The sequence below is a fragment of the Rhynchophorus ferrugineus genome, unplaced genomic scaffold (genome assembly GCF_030347505.1).
Source record: "Rhynchophorus ferrugineus isolate W39M unplaced genomic scaffold, kcgeb_rfMv2 rfM11, whole genome shotgun sequence".
NCBI classification, from domain to species: Eukaryota; Metazoa; Arthropoda; class Insecta; order Coleoptera; family Curculionidae; genus Rhynchophorus; species Rhynchophorus ferrugineus.
The window spans coordinates 29,085,450-29,102,374 of record NW_027472590.1 but is presented as its reverse complement, the minus strand read 5'-3'; the positions used below and the strand labels follow the sequence as shown (position 1 = coordinate 29,102,374).

General features: G+C 34.9%; 2 protein-coding genes and 1 long non-coding RNA gene across 5 annotated transcripts in view; 1 reads left to right on the top strand and 2 right to left on the bottom strand.

Annotated features, from left to right (window-relative positions):
* LOC143205206 (G1/S-specific cyclin-D3) overlaps positions 1 to 3,391 on the top strand; it is an 81,160-nt gene extending 77,769 nt beyond the window's left edge. Inside the window, exon 5 of the mRNA XM_076418352.1 lies at positions 1,464 to 3,391. Within this exon, the coding sequence (XP_076274467.1) occupies positions 1,464 to 1,649 (186 nt within the window). The 3' untranslated portion in view covers positions 1,650 to 3,391. The remainder of the gene's footprint in view (positions 1 to 1,463) is intronic.
* Positions 795 to 1,246, bottom strand: LOC143205216 (uncharacterized). Its single transcript, XR_013007782.1, has 3 exons — positions 1,130 to 1,246; positions 980 to 1,065; positions 795 to 929 (listed from the first exon to the last, which is right to left on the bottom strand). It is a non-coding gene; the product is annotated as an uncharacterized LOC143205216 (long non-coding RNA).
* A 10,094-nt stretch (positions 3,392 to 13,485) lies between the features above and the next one.
* Positions 13,486 to 16,925, bottom strand: part of Actn (alpha actinin) — a 64,887-nt gene continuing 61,447 nt past the window's right edge. For 2 of the 3 annotated variants that reach the window (XM_076418302.1, XM_076418303.1), the window contains exons 10-15: positions 16,519 to 16,647; positions 16,143 to 16,227; positions 15,807 to 16,038; positions 15,569 to 15,747; positions 15,284 to 15,513; positions 13,486 to 14,499 (exon numbers count right to left, since the gene is read on the bottom strand). In XM_076418302.1, coding sequence (XP_076274417.1) covers positions 14,341 to 14,499; positions 15,284 to 15,513; positions 15,569 to 15,747; positions 15,807 to 16,038; positions 16,143 to 16,227; positions 16,519 to 16,647 — 1,014 coding nt within the window. In that variant the 3' untranslated portion in view covers positions 13,486 to 14,340. The remainder of the gene's footprint in view (positions 14,500 to 15,283; positions 15,514 to 15,568; positions 15,748 to 15,806; positions 16,039 to 16,142; positions 16,228 to 16,518; positions 16,648 to 16,925) is intronic. The other variant, XM_076418304.1, reaches the window with a different exon arrangement.

The following is a 16,925-nucleotide window of genomic DNA, read 5'->3' as shown; positions in this document are numbered from 1 at the left end:
GTGGAGGTGTATTAAGGAAATATCCTCTAAGCCGTGTTACAGCTTGGACGGGATCATAAATAATGTATGCGAAAGTGACAAAAAGTTAATAAAGGCGAGTTTCTTGGAACAAAAAATTATGTGGACTGTGTGGGACGCTCATAGACATCGAAGTTGTTACCAAACAGAATGAATGAATTCCTTCCCTGTCAACGGCGAGTAATTTTCAGGGTCATCGAGACAACCGGATGCATAATTTATCATATATGCCGAAAAGGAATGAATACTAATCGAATATAGTCGGATTAGATCTTATTAGGTTAAATAAAAAACGTCTTTAACGGTAATGTATTTGACCATTTAGTAGTTGTAAAATAAAGTAAAAAATCAACGTTTTAACTCACACGCCAAACCATTTTGATAATTTCTTTCTATTGCTCTATTATTTGAAGGTAAATAATCTCTTTTAACAACTATTCATCAATTTGTTTCATTCAATTAAAATGTTCAAAATAAAATGTCATCATATGATGTGTTAGTTTCATGAGTACTTATTTACTACAGAGGAAAATTAGAAAAATTAAATTTATAAAATATTATATTTAAATACTAGTTAACATTTGTATAAAACATTTTCAAAATATATAAAAAAAAACAATATCTAATATGATAACTAATAACTTATTTTCTAATTGTATATTGTTATTAAAAATATACTTAAAATGCAACATAATCAAATTTACTGAATATTACCGAAACCTCCTTTTCTTCTTTATATATATTTATAGGTACTTAATTGGACACTATCCATATTACCCTTTGCAATCCTATTTATTTTTTTCATCGACCAGAACAAACAACAGCTTATTACTATTTCTTATTATACTGCTTTTGCTCAATATCTTGTGCACAGTTAATCATTTTAAAAAAGATCGCGATTTGCGAATATCCTGGAAAATAACACTCAGTATGATTTTACATTTAAACAAATAATATTTACCTTAAATGCTACAAAAACAACGTCATAACAACAAATAGGCTTACACACAATTAATTATACACAAAAATAAAAATAACAAATATAACCTGTAACAAAGATGTCACAAAATTTCAAATCGGAAGAAAGAAAAGAAATCTGTAATATTTTTACCTCCAGACGTTAGTGATTCGGGCGCCCAAAACATGGTTACGGCCGTGCCGATTTTTTTCTGGATATTTTTGAATGATATTTCTGTAATTCATTATATATTGACGTAAAATATAAAATATATATCAATCACATATAAAATAACCTACCGCGTATTACGCGTTGTATATATTTCAATGTTATCGAATAATAACTCTTTTTTTATGGTTTTTACGATAATTAAAATACTTATTACCCGTTTTACAAAAAAATCTACGAAACCAACATATATGTTAAGTGTTATATACTCTCTTATGTTATTTTATATATTAACGTATTTTTCTTTTCGTTTTTTCAGGATTACATCCTAGAATGTCTGCGTCAGATCGAGCTGATGCTGAAGGAATCCGCCGGCAGTGTTGAGAGTACCGATTCGCAGACGGAGGAGTCCTCCTCGCTGAGACCGGACGAGTTTACGCCTCCTCCAAAAAACCCCGAGATAGAAGTACTGACCCCGACTGACGTACACGACGTATATTTTTAAGGGATCGGTACCGGAGTTTGGAGGCTGCGATCTGTTCGGGCGCTATGGGGTGCATTTATTTTGGTGCTAGTAGGAGTCGAGAGCTCGGCGAGCGGTGACGAGTCCAGGGCGTTGTTTACGGGGGGTAGGGGGTCAGTGGCGTCGATCACGAGGACTCTGATATTTTTGAGGGAGACCTCGGGACTGTTAGCCCCCTCCTCCCTTCTGGATCCGCTGGTCTATGTAGGTATCTCCTGGCAAGGAAACTTCCGCGTTTTCGCCTGGGGGGGAAGGCATCAATATACGCTTCGTTATCATCAAGATACGCTATGTTTATAATCATGTAGTACTGGTTTTGATATAGACATGACGATCTTATTCATTCATTACTAATAATGTTCATTACTAATTCATATTCGGTTGGAAAACTATATTTGTAATGATTTTATGAGAAACTTACGTACAAACTGTACGGAACCTCTATAATATTCCCTTTAGTTGCCTAATTAATTTGAAATGCTACTATGCAGGTCTATATAAAAAGTGTACACGCAGAACTTTTATATTTTAGAAGCGCTTTTCTTGTAGACGTGTAAAGTAGAAAAATGTATAGTCTGTGAGTTCGAGTCAAAAATAAAAAGAAAAATCACGATGGCATGTTAAAGTACGTATGAACAAGCAAATTAAGAAGAGAAATGATTGTTCTTAGAGATGCACATTTCGGTTTTATTAAAAATTCGCCTACTTTGTTGATAGTAACAGTAAAAACAATGTGCATTGTTTTTGTAACATAGCCCCTTAACTACCACACGACCTATGTGGTAGTTCCTTCTCAAACCGTGACCATGTTGATGGAAACACCATTTTCGAGACACTGAATGGAATATCGGAAATGCAATATATGACCTAGTGCAATATAACAAGTTTTCTTCGTTTCTGTATATTCTTACAGATAAGAACGTGTCTTTATATTTGAATAGTCACCTTTACATATTACTTAATTGTTAGGTTAGACTTATTGTTCCTATATTATTTATGTACCAAATCATAACTTGAAAAAATCCCCGTTTATACTTAGCTGCCATCTTGAAACTCAGATACCAGTTAGAATAAAAATCGTTGTATTATTATTATTGTCAGTGGATAGAGCGATTCAAAGAGAAACCAACTGGATCTGAGTTTCCGGAGGGTTTAAATTTAAGACTGTTTTATTGTTATATATATTAAAACTTTAAGATTTTAATTTTAGGACATTATTTTATGTAAATATGTATGTGTATAGTTATGTATTTAAGTTGCTTTAAAAACTACAGTACAAAAAGAATTTGGCTTATGATCAGATACCTGAATTAAGTCCACAAACAATTATTATATATTTTCCTTTTGTGATATGATTGTGACCCCTCGGCGGGGCAATTAAAAAAAATTACAGTTTATAAAAAGTGTCAATAGCAATGGCAATTTATTTTATATACCTTAAATTGTAAGATTAGTTTATCGATATAATGTTAGGTCGTATTAGAGCTCTATGGACGTGAGGTTTCGTTCGAAACCCAGGTTTTATCCAATCTGTTCAGCACTGCCACTTGGATACGATATACGCTCACATTCAAATGAGAAAAAATATATACCTCAATTTTAGTGTTCTCGGTGCCTGTGTTTGATTGTTTACAGAAAATAAATTTATCCGTTTTCATAGTTCTTGATTCCACGCAGTTTTTATAATTTACTGTTTTTATTACAATAAATTGAATTACAATATATCGAATGTGTTTTGTTGTCTCTTCTACCTATCCTTGCACATATCGCTACCCCCTCTTCCTTAAGACTATGAGGGGTGGGGAACAAGATGTAATATATGATTTTTTTTTATTACTCTTCGTGATTCCACAATCTGCCTTATTGGCAATAAGTATTTCTTATATCTATATTATATATACATGGCATATAGAAAATCACTTCATTAAGCAATCTTCTGTATAAAATATTATCTTAATTAATTAGTCTTATTCTAAAGTCTACATATGTCCAGTAATCAGATCAGGTGGTGTTAAACGTTTTAGTCTACGCACTTCATTATCACGTCGCATATTAGCTGATTAGCGAGTACATTGGGATGCACTGACACTCTTTCGAAATACTTCACACAGACACGTTGAATTACACTCGTTATAGGTTCTAGAGGAATATCGCGTTGTATCACTTTATTTGAAATATAGTAAGGAGCATCAACAATGGCACGTAACACCTTATTTGGAACCGTTGAATGATGGATATATTAGATTTGCTAGCGGTATCCAATAGTTGGATTCCATATGCCCAAATGGGCTTGATGGACACTCATACAGCAATACCTTGTTATCTAATGATAACTTGGATTTGCGCCCGATAAGCCAATACATTTGATATAATTTTAGTCCCAGTTGTTTCCGTTTAGAGAGTATGTGCTTCTTCCGGGTTAGGCGTCGATCTAAGTGCATACCAAGATATTTAACATGCTCTGCTTGGGGGAGTTGACGATGATTGATATTCACTGGTGGACATGTTCTTCTACGCAGGGTAAACGTTATATGCGTGGATTTTGTTTCATTCGCTTTAATGCGCCATGTCTTCGACCATAATTGTATTTGATTCAGGTGGGTTTGTAGGTTTATTGATGCTGTGACTGGATCTTCATGGGATGCTAAGATTGCTGTATCGTCTGCATATGTTGCCACAGTAGTTATTTTTGTGGTGGGCAGATCAGCCGTATACAGAAGATACAGTACTGGACCCAGTACACTACCTTGCGGAACTCCTGAACATATGGGATTTAATTCGGTATGTTCATCGCCTTGATTTACAATAAAATGTCTATCAGTTAGATACGATTTTAGTAAGTGATAGTCCGAATGACGGAGAAGTTTCTTTAGTTTAACCTGCAAGCCCGTATGCCATACTTTGTCAAAAGTCTGAGATATGTCTAGAAAAGCAGCCGAACAATATCTTTTGGTATTTAGGTCAGCGTTTATTTTGTTTACAAGTCTATGCACTTGTTCTATAGTACCATGCTTATTGCGAAACCCAAACTGACGTTCTGGAATAATTTTTCTTTTTTCTATTATATAGTTTAGCTTCTTTATGTATAATTTCTCGAAAACTTTCGAGATTATCGGTAATAAACTTGATAAATATATGATTAAATTTATTGTGATGCAATTTTGATTAAATAAAATGAATAGCATGTCAATTTAGTATGGTGATATTTGACATGTTTATGGTTTATATGGTCATGTTTCGCCACGAAGTAAATTTAGATAAAGATATTGCTTCTATTTGAAAAACAATTGAAGTTGATTAACTCTCGAAATCAAACGTATCACTTATTATGCTACTTATTAGATACAAATTTGCTACTATACATTTCTTCTTCACTAAATTACTTATAGTTCTGTTTGAAACCACCGTGAAGTGCAGACGTACCTAACAGAACGTTCAGTTGTAAATAAAAAACCTTAGAAAAGTTACTATTAGTGTCAAGTACCGCTCATAAATAGTGAAAACCTAGTCTCAACCATTGTAGGGTGAGAACGTGAAATTTAAAATATTATTTATAAGTAGGGCTCTACCTTGTATTATATAAGAATTTTCTTTCTTATTTTCGGAACGGTAAATCGAGCGAGTGAGATATGACGCGGGTAAAAAAAATTAAATTAATCACCCGCTATTCGAAATAACGATCAAGTGATCAAAAAACGCTTGAGAAGTCCCGAAACAGACGAAAATCAGCGATTATTGGCTTCAAAAACCTATCCAAATATACAACAGTTTCAGTGGCCTGACAGAAGAGACAGAAGAAAATCAGAACAACAAAGAAAACGAATCAAAAACAATTCCCAGACACCCCCAATAACAATATATAAGGTAGGTGTTTTTAAGCATCTGCATGACTTGCTCAGAACAATATGTAATAATTACACAATAAAAACGATCACATTTGAAAGAATGAAGATTCAAATGTTTGACCCTGAACATTTCAAAGTTCTAGTAAGAGAGTTGGACAAAGAAACACGCAATACCATACTTTTCGACAAAAGTCCGAAAACACTTTTAAATTCGTCATAAAAGTTGTAATAATAGTCATAATGTAGTCACATCACGCCACAGATTGAAACACAATTAAAACAGCCCTAGCTGAACAAGGCCACGAAATTGTAAGTATACATAATATTAAACATCACGCAACAAAGGAGCCATTGTCAATGTTTTATATTGATTTGAAGCCAAAAGAAAATAATAAACATGTTTACGAGATTAAGTATTTGGACCATAAACAAAAAGAATCATCCCCCAATGCTCAAGATGCCAAGCATATTGGCATACCAAAACATACTATCGCAAGTTGTATAGATGTGTGAAAAGCAAAGGGGGGGCATACGACCAATGATTGTACGCGCAAAACACGTACAAAAAAACGATAAAGTAAAATGCATCAACTCATCGTCATCCATAAGCGTTGCAACAAATATTTTATCCAACACTGAGAGAAAAAAGAAACTTACAGCCACCAAAACAGCTACAGAACGCCAAACAGCCCAAAACGCCAGTCACCACAGAACCTGTAAGTACTATTAGTAAATTAGAGGAAATGATGGGTAAACTTATGGAGCAAATGAGTACAATGATGAATTTACTCACCGTCGTCGTTACCAAGCTAGCCTAATGACTGATAGCCATTACAACAAATACAAAATAGCCGTCTGGAATGGTAATGGACTCCAGTAACATGCCAGGAAGCTTAAAATGTTCTTATATGAAGAAAATTGTCCGAAAGACATTTCACTGATAGAAATTATTTACGGATTTCGAAATACAAGCTGTATCACACAAAACACCCAGATGATAAATCACATGGAGGAACATCTATAATTATCCATGAAAACATAAAACACTGTGAAAGAGCCACCAGTGTAACCATTGAAGAAGTGCACGAGCCATTAATAATGAGTGGTATCTATTGTCCACCTAAACACAACAACACACGGTTTTTAACACGGTGGGTAATAGATTCATTGCCGGAGGAGACTACAATGCAAAACATGTAATGTGGGGTTCTAGTAGATTAATTCAGCAAAAGGCAGAGAATTGGTCAAAGCAATGAAGGCACATAACTTATAGCATATCTCTGCTGGTGAGCCAACATATTGGCCGTCAGTTAGAAATAAAATTCCCGATACCATAGACTTTTGTGTTACAAAAAATATTGACACCAAAACGTGCAAAGTCATCTGATCACTCACCAGTTATTATAACAGTGAACTCAAATATTCTCAAAAAAAAACTACCTTCTTTGCATAACACCAAAACTAACTGGCCATTATTTAGAAATAAATTAGACAGTTTAATATCTCTAAAATTTACCTAAATAGCAGCAAAATATATACAAGAGGCCGCATGGTACGCAACACCTAATAGCGCGACATATCAAAAGTTTGATTATATTTCATCTATAATTAAACAAAAAATTGCCGAAAAGAGAAAACAAGAGAAAATTCAACAAGGCCACAAAAGAGCTAAAAGAGCTGATAAATGACTGGTTTTCTTCTGTTCTGATTTGTTGGTTTTTAGCAGTTTTCTCTTTTCGGAAATCTTTTGTTTAATTATAGATGAAATATAATTAAACTTTTGATAAATCGCGCAGGCATTTTAATTAATGCAATACGATAGGGAGAATATAGAGTGCCGTTAAAAATAATTTTATTTTAATAACTTCTACGTAGGTGAGGGCTATTGTAACACCTCAGTGACTTTGATAAGATTGCGGGTTACTGAACTGAAAGGCATTCTTACGTCAAAATATGGGATTATTATTTGAACATATTGGTAATTATGCGATATGTAAACTAAGTAGTCTATCAACTGTTACGAAACTGAATGCTAAAATAATAATGCGTATGAAATTTAGTTCTTTTGAACTTTTGATAACTTTACAAATAAATTCCATCTAAAGGATTATACTGGTACTATATGATTCGATATAATTGCATCGATAGACTTTAAACTACTTGTTATATTGTTGTCTCCATTCCAATGAACAAACATAAACTAGCTCTGAACTGATTTACTGTACAACTTATGATCTAAATCTTATTCTAGATACTATTCTAACTTATTTTAGAGTGTATCCTAACTTATTCTAGAAATTATTAAATCTCACTCTATGTGTCTATTTATCGCTGCGTATGGTAGTTTGTGTTTGAGCCTACGCACTTCAGTGTCATCGCGCACATTTAACTGTTTGGCGAGTGCATTGGGATGCACTAATATTCTTTCAGAGTATTTCGCACTAACAATCCGAATCACACTCGTTATGGGTTCTATGGGGATATCGCGATGAATCAGTTTGTTGGACACGTAATATGAAGCATCGACGATCACTCGCAACAATTTATTCTGGACCCTCTGAAGGATATCTATGTTAGATTTGCTAGTAGTACCCCATAGTTCAATACTATAGTGCGAAATGGGTCTAAGTATTGACTTATAAAGCAAAACCTTGTTATCTAATGATAATTTAGATTTACACTCATCAGCCAGTGTATTTGGTTTAGTTCAACCCCAAGCTGTTTGCGTTTTGTCACTATATGTTTTTCCATACGAAACATGGATCGAAATGCATTCCCAGATATTTAACGTTGTCTGCTTGCGGTTCATGTTCAAGTTCATGATTATTCAATTTTACTGAGAGACATGTTCTTCTACAAAGGGTGAATGTCATATGGGTAGATTTTGTCTCATTTGATTTCATACGCCACGTTTTCTGCCACAATTCGACTTTGTTAAGATGAAATTGGAGGTTTCTAGTGGCTGATATTGGATCATCGTGTGATGATAAAACCGCTGTATCGTCAGCATATGTTGTAACAGTAGGGTTCTTGAGGTCGGTAGGCCAGCAGTACCATAGAAAAACACATTTTTTTAGCAAAATTAGTTTTTTTAATTCAACATAATTCCTTTCACGGGTGATACACAGATTATAGCCACCCTTCAACATTTCGATACCATTTTTGTAGTACGATTTGCCCTTTGCTTCAAAATAGGCCTCCGTTTCGGCGATTTGGAAAATTTCTTCCCAGCGAGCATTCTTTTGAGATCTGAGAACAAGAAATAGTCGCTGGGGGCCAGATCTGGAGAATACGGCGGATGAGGAAGCAATTCGAAGCCCAATTCATGGATTTTTGCCATCGTTTTCACTGACTTGTGACACGGTACAATGTCTTGGTGAAGCAGCATTTTCTTTCTCTTCAAATGTGGCCGTTCTTCGGCGATTTCGACCTTCAAGCGGTCCAATAACTCTGTGTAATAATCGCTGTTGATGGTGCTTCCTTTTTCAAGGTAGTCAATGTCAAGTCAACAAAAGTTGCTTCACTCAAAATGCTATAATTCACCAACTAATGATCCGACAGCTGTCAAATTTATACACGTATCTTTTGAGGGTTAGGGTCAACTAAAGAAACATGGATTTAATTGTAGTAGCGCCATCTATGTGTCAGGCTGGGAATTTTTCAATTGACCTGTTAGATATAACAGTGGGCTAAGAACACTGCTGCAGTGTATTCGTCACCCTGTTTGACAATAAAATATCTGTCTGTGAGGTACGATTTCAGCAATTGAAAGTCAGCTTTGAAAATGGTAAAGTTATATTTTGTATTTTTAAAAAGAGTAGATAGAATTCTTTAAAATATTAATTTTAGACATCTGTTATGTTAACGTGTTCATAGTACAGTTAAGGCTATAAAAGAAGTTGTTATTTTTTACAAAATAATTACAGACAAAGGTAGCGAAAAACACATTGTACCAAATTTCTAGAAAGATACGGTCAGATACGGTTATTGTGGTAGTATATTTTTAACTGTAATACGTTAATTTGACGAAATCTGAACCCCTAATTGTAGCATTAAGCAATAAATCTCTGCACTGGAATGTTCGAGCCTTCGGAGAATTGACCAGCGTACGTTTCCCATCGAAATAGAGGGTTGGATGGGTTTCCGTAGCGAAACAGGGTGCAGAGGAGAAATTTGGTTCAACCTTTTAGGCCTTTAGAATAGAAGGCGATGTCAACGTTTAACACTTGTATAATTCATTAAAAATAGTACGAGGGTCACTATTTATATTTCGGGAATTGGCAACACTGTTGTCATGTGAGTCCATCTGACGGTTCTATCGTAAAAATTAACATTTTTGAAGATATACGTACTCAGAACATTTTGTCGCACGGACGCTATTTGTTTATTTTATATTTAATTGAAAGTTCGCTGTCCGACGAGTTTCGTGAAGGTCGTCCAATATTGGCTGTTGAGCGAGAAGACATCGATGCTGTATGCGAAATGATTAAGCAAGATAAAGCATTAGTTCCACCAGCATATATGTAATTTTACATGAACACTTAGCTGTGAAAAAGTTATGTTCGAGTTGGAGCCCACACAATTTGAAAATCGCTCAAAAAAACGCTCGTGTCAATTGGTGCAAAGAAATGCTTAAGAAATTCAATCGCGGTGCTTCGAAAGACGTTTATAAAATCGTGACAGGTGATGAATCATGGATACATTCGTATGAGCCCGAAAGTAAGCAGCACTCGACTGTATGGGTGTTCCAAGATGAATCAAATCCAACAAAAGCTGTTCGCTCACGAATCACTTCAAAGAAAATGGTGGCCTGTTTCTTCAAGAAAACTGGTCATATTGCAACAATGCCTCCAGAGTACCTACCTAATACCCTAATTTGGCACCCAATGACTTCTTTTTGTTCCCACCCGTGAAGAATAAACTGCGTTCAAAAATCATATTTTGAAGATACCTCATTCGGAATGGAATAGATGCTTTCAAAATTGGTTTAAGCGCATGCAAAAATCTATCGATTATCGTGGTGAGTACTTTTGTTTTTTTTTTCTATTCCCGAAATATAAATAGTGACCCTCGTATCTTCCACTTTAAAATCTAAACAACTACCAACCTTTAAACAAAAAAGAAAGAAAAGCGGTTTTCCCCAGGGTTCCCCAATTGATTTCATCATACAAAACTTTTACCTGGTTTACTTTTCATTCAGGAGAAAATCCATCAACACCGCATATCATCCATAGTTCAAGTCGTAGTTGATAATTGAAATCATGGTTCTAGTTAATATCCATATAATATTTCAGTTAATATTCTAGTTAATATTAAATTGATGTAAGAATATTTAAAAACCAAAATTATTTGAAATGCCACACTTGTTCGATTTATTTAGAGATAAGCATAGAGATAAAAATTGGTCTGCGATCCATCTGTTGTTGAGACTCTTGTCATATCCGTATATATTTATAAACCATATGACTGAATATAGTTAAATTAAGCTCCGCTGGTGTCCCAATATGCAAATGTTTACAGTGATGCCAGGAAGAAGGAAGGAGTTATCGAGTAATAATGAATCATATTTGACCACAAAAAAGATGCTATGAGCTATATATCATGTCATAAGTATCATATTATTAAAATTTTACCGCCAAAAGATTAAAACTAAACACAAAGTTTAAATGTGTATAAACGACATATGTGATTACTTGCCTTTAAATAAAATACATATGTCTCATTCAAAATCTCTTAGATGGGGATTTTATTTTTATTATTTACTGTTGTTATGTAAATAAATGTGTTGGTTTAAAAAAAATCCAAAAAGTAACAGGTCAATTGAAAAGTCCCCGGATTGACACATAGATGGCGCTACTAGAATTAAACCCATATGTTTTTAGTTAGCTCTAACCCTCCAAAGATGCGTGTATAAATTTGACAGCTGTCGAATCATTTGTTTGTGAATTATAGCATTTTGATTGAAACAACTTTTGTTATTGTAAAAAATCCATAAAAAGGAATTTTGCGGGTTGATAAAGTTTAAGTTGCTAAGTTTAGACGTGGTGAAATGATCACCGAAGACGATGAACGCAGTGTTGAACGCAACCCAAAAGAGGTTGTTACCGACAAAAAAATCCACAAAATGAATTTGAATGACCGTAAATTGAAACTGAATGAAATAGCAGACACTCTAAAGATAATCAACTGAACGTGTATATCATATCGTTCACGAATATTTGAGTATGAGAAAGCTCTGTGCAAAGTGGGTGCCGCGCGAGCTAACTTTTGACCAAAAACAACGACGAATTGATGATTCGGAGCAGTGTTTGAAGATGATTAAGCGTAATAAGCCCGAGTTTTTAGGTCGATATGTGACAATGGATGAAACATGGCTCCATCATTTTACTTCGAAGTCCAATCGACAGTCATCCAAGTGGATTGCACACGATGAATCCGCTCCAAAGCGTGGGAAAACGCAACAGTCGGCTGGCAAGGTTATGGCATCTGTATTTTGGAATGCGCAAGGAATAATTTTCATTGACTACCTTGCCACAGAAATTGACAACAGCCTCAATCCTTAAAACGCTTCTTGAATTGATGATATTTCATCTGGTTAATTAAAAGAGCTGCCGCGAAATCCAATAATCATGTTGACATATATATCCAACGTCTGAGACTGAAACATGTTCGGGAATATCTTAAGGTTGCTCGAATGATTGTTCTTAAAAAACCTGGTTGGATATTACAGGCCTATTTTGATGCTACCTGCGATATCAAAATTAATTTAGAAACTGCTGTTAAAACGTATTAAACCATTTATAGAAATACCAGATTTCTAGTTTGGAATTCGAAATCACCACTCAACTATCGAGCAAATGTACAGAGCAATAGCGGTTGTTGAAAAGACCTTCAAAGAAAATAAATACTACCCTGTTATATTTCTGGACGTCCCACAAGCTTTTGGCTGAGTATGGCATTTTGGATAATCTACAAAATGAACAAATTGCTACCGCGAAATGACTATCGACTACTGGAATTATATCTTTTCGAAATAAAATATAGAGTCTCGCATAAAGAGGTTTTCCCAACAGGTAAACCTATTTTTGCTGAAGTTCCACAGAGTAGTGTCTTGGAACCACTCCAGTATCTGCTCTACACTGCTGATATCCCAACAACAAAACTAACAGTACTTGGAACATTTCCCGAAGACACAGTTATCATGGCAAAAGATATATGTCTGTTAACGCTGTAGAAAAAGTACAAGTAGAAATACAACGCACCCAAAATAAAGTCCCTACGATTAATTACCTATCAATGTTTATCGCTATATAACCAACGAAGAGCTGCACGATGACCTCGAAATCAGAAAGATATATGATGTGATCCAAGATCTCGCTTTAAAATATGAAATAAGGTTGCTAAATCACAGCAATGTGGAAGTAATCCAGCTACTGGGAAATGCGCAGGAAATCAAAGGATTGAAGTGAACCAAAGCACACAAACTTGTCTAGTTCTTCACCAAGACACCTTGAATTTTTAAAAATTAAACTAAAATAACTTCCAATATTATATATGACAAGAAATCTAAATAGAAACTAAAAAGGATAACATCAGAACTAAATAGAGCCGGCTTGGTGGCGCAGTGATAAAGGCGACAGGACGGTTCACCTACTGTTGCGATAGTCGCGGGTTCGAATCCTGCTGGGGCATGGTCGTAAATTTATGTTTGAGATTGTCCTAGGTAAGAGTGCAAAATCCGACAAAGGAAAATGATCCCAGCCACGCTGGGTAAGATCGGATGTCTTCTGGGATGATTATAAGTTGGTCAGTCGGTAGGCTTACTGTAGAGGACCGTGGTTAGAAGCCCATGTTAAACTGTAGCTCCAGTCCACAAAAACCACTAGTTGGTAAAAGCAAACTTTAAAATATGTTTAAAAAAAGCGCTAAATAGCAAAAGTGTTATGAGTTGAAAGGGATAAATAAACAAACAATTTTGTTTGAAATATATATGTATTTATATATTTATGGCTTTATTTAAAATAATAATATAAATAAAAAGTTAATGCTATCGAAAAGTGAAACTCACAGTTCTAGGCCGTGACATAAATAACAAAATAAATCTATAAACCACGTAAAAATCGAAATTAAAAATTAATGTTTTTCATATACATAGCTACAAGCTTTCGATAAGAGACGTGAAAGAAAGAAGGTAATAAAATTCTAAAACAAAAAAAAACAATTTTAATCTGTACAACTAAATAAATAAAGTTAATTTAGGTAAAAGTAGGTAGGTACACATTAAAAACAAACAAAAAAAGATAAAACACAAAAGTGATTATTTCCATTCATATAACTTAGGCTCAAGTTCGTTAAACTTATAATTATGCTGTAAACATTTCCCAATATTCTCGTCTTTATCCTAAATTATATGAACGTGTATTGTTGTTTTATATATATATATATTAATAAATATATTGGTTACGTGTGTGTCGGGCTTAAGTTTTGATTTTCAGTCAATTTCAATGGCACAAAACACTTTAATTTTTTTTCCCATCGATATGTAATGATTATAATATTTTTTGGCACAGTACACCGCATTCCTAATAAAAATAATTCGAATAGCTTAACTTCAATTAAGAAGTGGTCGAATATCGCAAAAATAAAAAACAAAAAAAAAACGAATATCCAGCGACGAAGAAATGAAATGTGGAACGGTGATGGAGCGTGGATGGTGAGGGAGGAGGTATTCGTGTGACGTTTCATTGAATTTGTTTTTTTACTTCAAAAATCTTACAGCTAAAGAAAAAATAACACCCACTCGATTAATGTAGAGGACTGTGATTCATTTATAAGTCGGATTCTCCGTAGAGAGCCGTGGAGAATGACATGTAGTCAAGAGCTCCAGGTACCGCTCCAGGTCCTTTGAATGGTGGCATGCGCTGGATGCAGTACTCTGCTTGATCTGGTGGCAATTCCCTTCTCAATTCGTCAGGAAGGATGTATGGCTAAAATAAATTTAATCAATATATTAGTGTTGGTGATAAATTGTATGTTTTAATAATTGAAAAAATTGTTTCAAATAATCGAATTAATATATTGAAATATAGGCAACACCTATTAGGTCATTTCATATATTTTATTATGAAAAACAGTACAATTAAGGTTGCCAAATAGGGTATTCTATTGTATTATTAATAAATATATTTTTGTATAATAATAAAGTATGCAAAAATAATTTATTGTGGATAAGGACCCTACTGTGATGCAACACACATATTGCTAATTACTGAACGCAACGTTAGATGTCAGATGACATTCAGATGTCATATTTCTTTTGTTTTAATTATTTAAATCTGCATAGAAAAATTTAAATCTGTTTTGATTATGAGACCTTAAAGCTTGTAAAGATGACAAAAGGTTCTGTGAATCAAAAACGCTTAAAGGTAAGTACTAAGACATGTCATAATTTGAACGTGAAACATTACTTTTTCTTTATACACTTGCGATTTTAAGATTTTGATACGTTATTTTTGTCAAAAATGTTTGATAACCCTATTGATACAGATGACAGATCCGAGCATTTTCAATTAACTATTTTTGAGGAAGTCCTGTTAAAAGAGTACATTTTAAGATATTATCTTTCTATTTAATTTTGTATTATTATTATATATTACATTTACTTGGTTTTAATATATATACTGAATGTAATATAACAATTTGGAATTGAGAGAATAATGGAACAGTCAGTGGTTTAGTTACTTAAGTTTAAATAAAGGATAATCATATTACCTTGTCGGCGGCTAGGATACGGAAACTGTCAATAACTTGTTCAGCAGTATCGGTGTCAGTGCTTTCTCTGGTCATGAAATCGAGGAATGCGTCGAAGTGCACGTATCCAGTGTTGTTAGGGTCGACTACGGCCAAAATACGCTGGAAGTCGATTTCACCTTGTCTATCTTTTCCAATGGAATATCCCAATGATACTAAGCATGATTTGAATTCATCTGGTGCCAATCGTCCTGAAAATAAAAACAATATTACATTTCGAAATAAAGCAGAATGAGATTGTCCTACCTGTTCTGTTTTTGTCGAAGTGGTTGAACGATGACCTGAATTCGTTCAGCTGTTCCTGGGTGATACCTTTAGAGTCTCTGGTCAAAATTTGGTTCTCGACTTCGTTGATGTTACGATTGATGGAGGTCAACAGTTGTTCCCAACCAACGCGAAGTGTTTCCATGGTATACTGAGTGTATCTGGATCAAGGCGAATGGTGAGAGTCGAGAATTCCAAGAATAAGTGTTCGGTGTCTTACCTATTCTCGAAGATCATGCTTTCCTGTACGGCCTGGTGGATCTTTTCCAATTCCTCGATGTGGGGTTTGTACGCGTAGACGCCCTGTTCGTATTCTTTGAGTCTGTGTAATTGGTCTTCGAGGGTTCCGTGCAATCCCATTCCGATGGCGGTAACTGCGTCCAATTGGCGTTCGATCCAGGGCCCGACGCCGTTAGCTTTTTCGGCGAATTGTCTTCGGAGCATTTCATTATCTAAAATGTTGCGTTAAGAAAAGAAATATGTTTTATTAACCAAATAAGTATTCTGTACAAGGCCAGGCCAATGCTATTTAAAAAACCAAAAGTGAAAAGGATACTCTGTTGTTTTCTGAGCTCAGCTTGCAGGGTGGCATCCCTTTGTGGAACCAGAGTCCTTACTTCGCCCCATTTCCTGGTCAAGTCCTACAAAAATAAAAAAAAACAATGAATCGCGCACGGGGCATTGTCTAGACGGGAACACTCAGCACGTCAACATCAGTTTTACCTCCAAATTACCAGCGAATCCTTCCTTATTAGAGGCGCAAATACAGAAAAGAATTTAGAATTAATAAGCGATAACAAAAGTGAATTATTTTTGATGGTGATGATAATGATGAGATTTTTCGTTAAATGACGACGCTATTACAGAGACCGACTGGTTTTATCAATTTGCCTGCGTTATTAGAGTGATGTGTGCTATGGGGAACTCCTTACGTGAGCGGTAAGAGTGGTGTAGGGGTTCTCCAAGCCTCCGGGGATTTGGTGCTGCTTGACGATCGCCTCGACTTCCCTAACCAAACCGACAATGCTTTGGTATTCTTTGTCAGCTTCTCCCAAGGTGGCCTGAAAAATAACATTGTTGTAAATGCGTTCTTGTACTGAAGTATTTATATATGAATCGACTTTTAAAGCGAAAATTGTGCCCCCCTTAAAGAAAACGGGGATATCTGGAGGCGTGAAAATTGGCACGGTTAAAGCTTATATGGAGGAAGAATGTTTAGGCCTAATATTTTTGTGTAATATGCGCTACAAATAAATATATTCTAGTAGAACGAAAAACGCCAAAATCAACAACAACAAAAAAAAAACAACCTGGAATAGCCGTCAGATCGGTAGCCGTG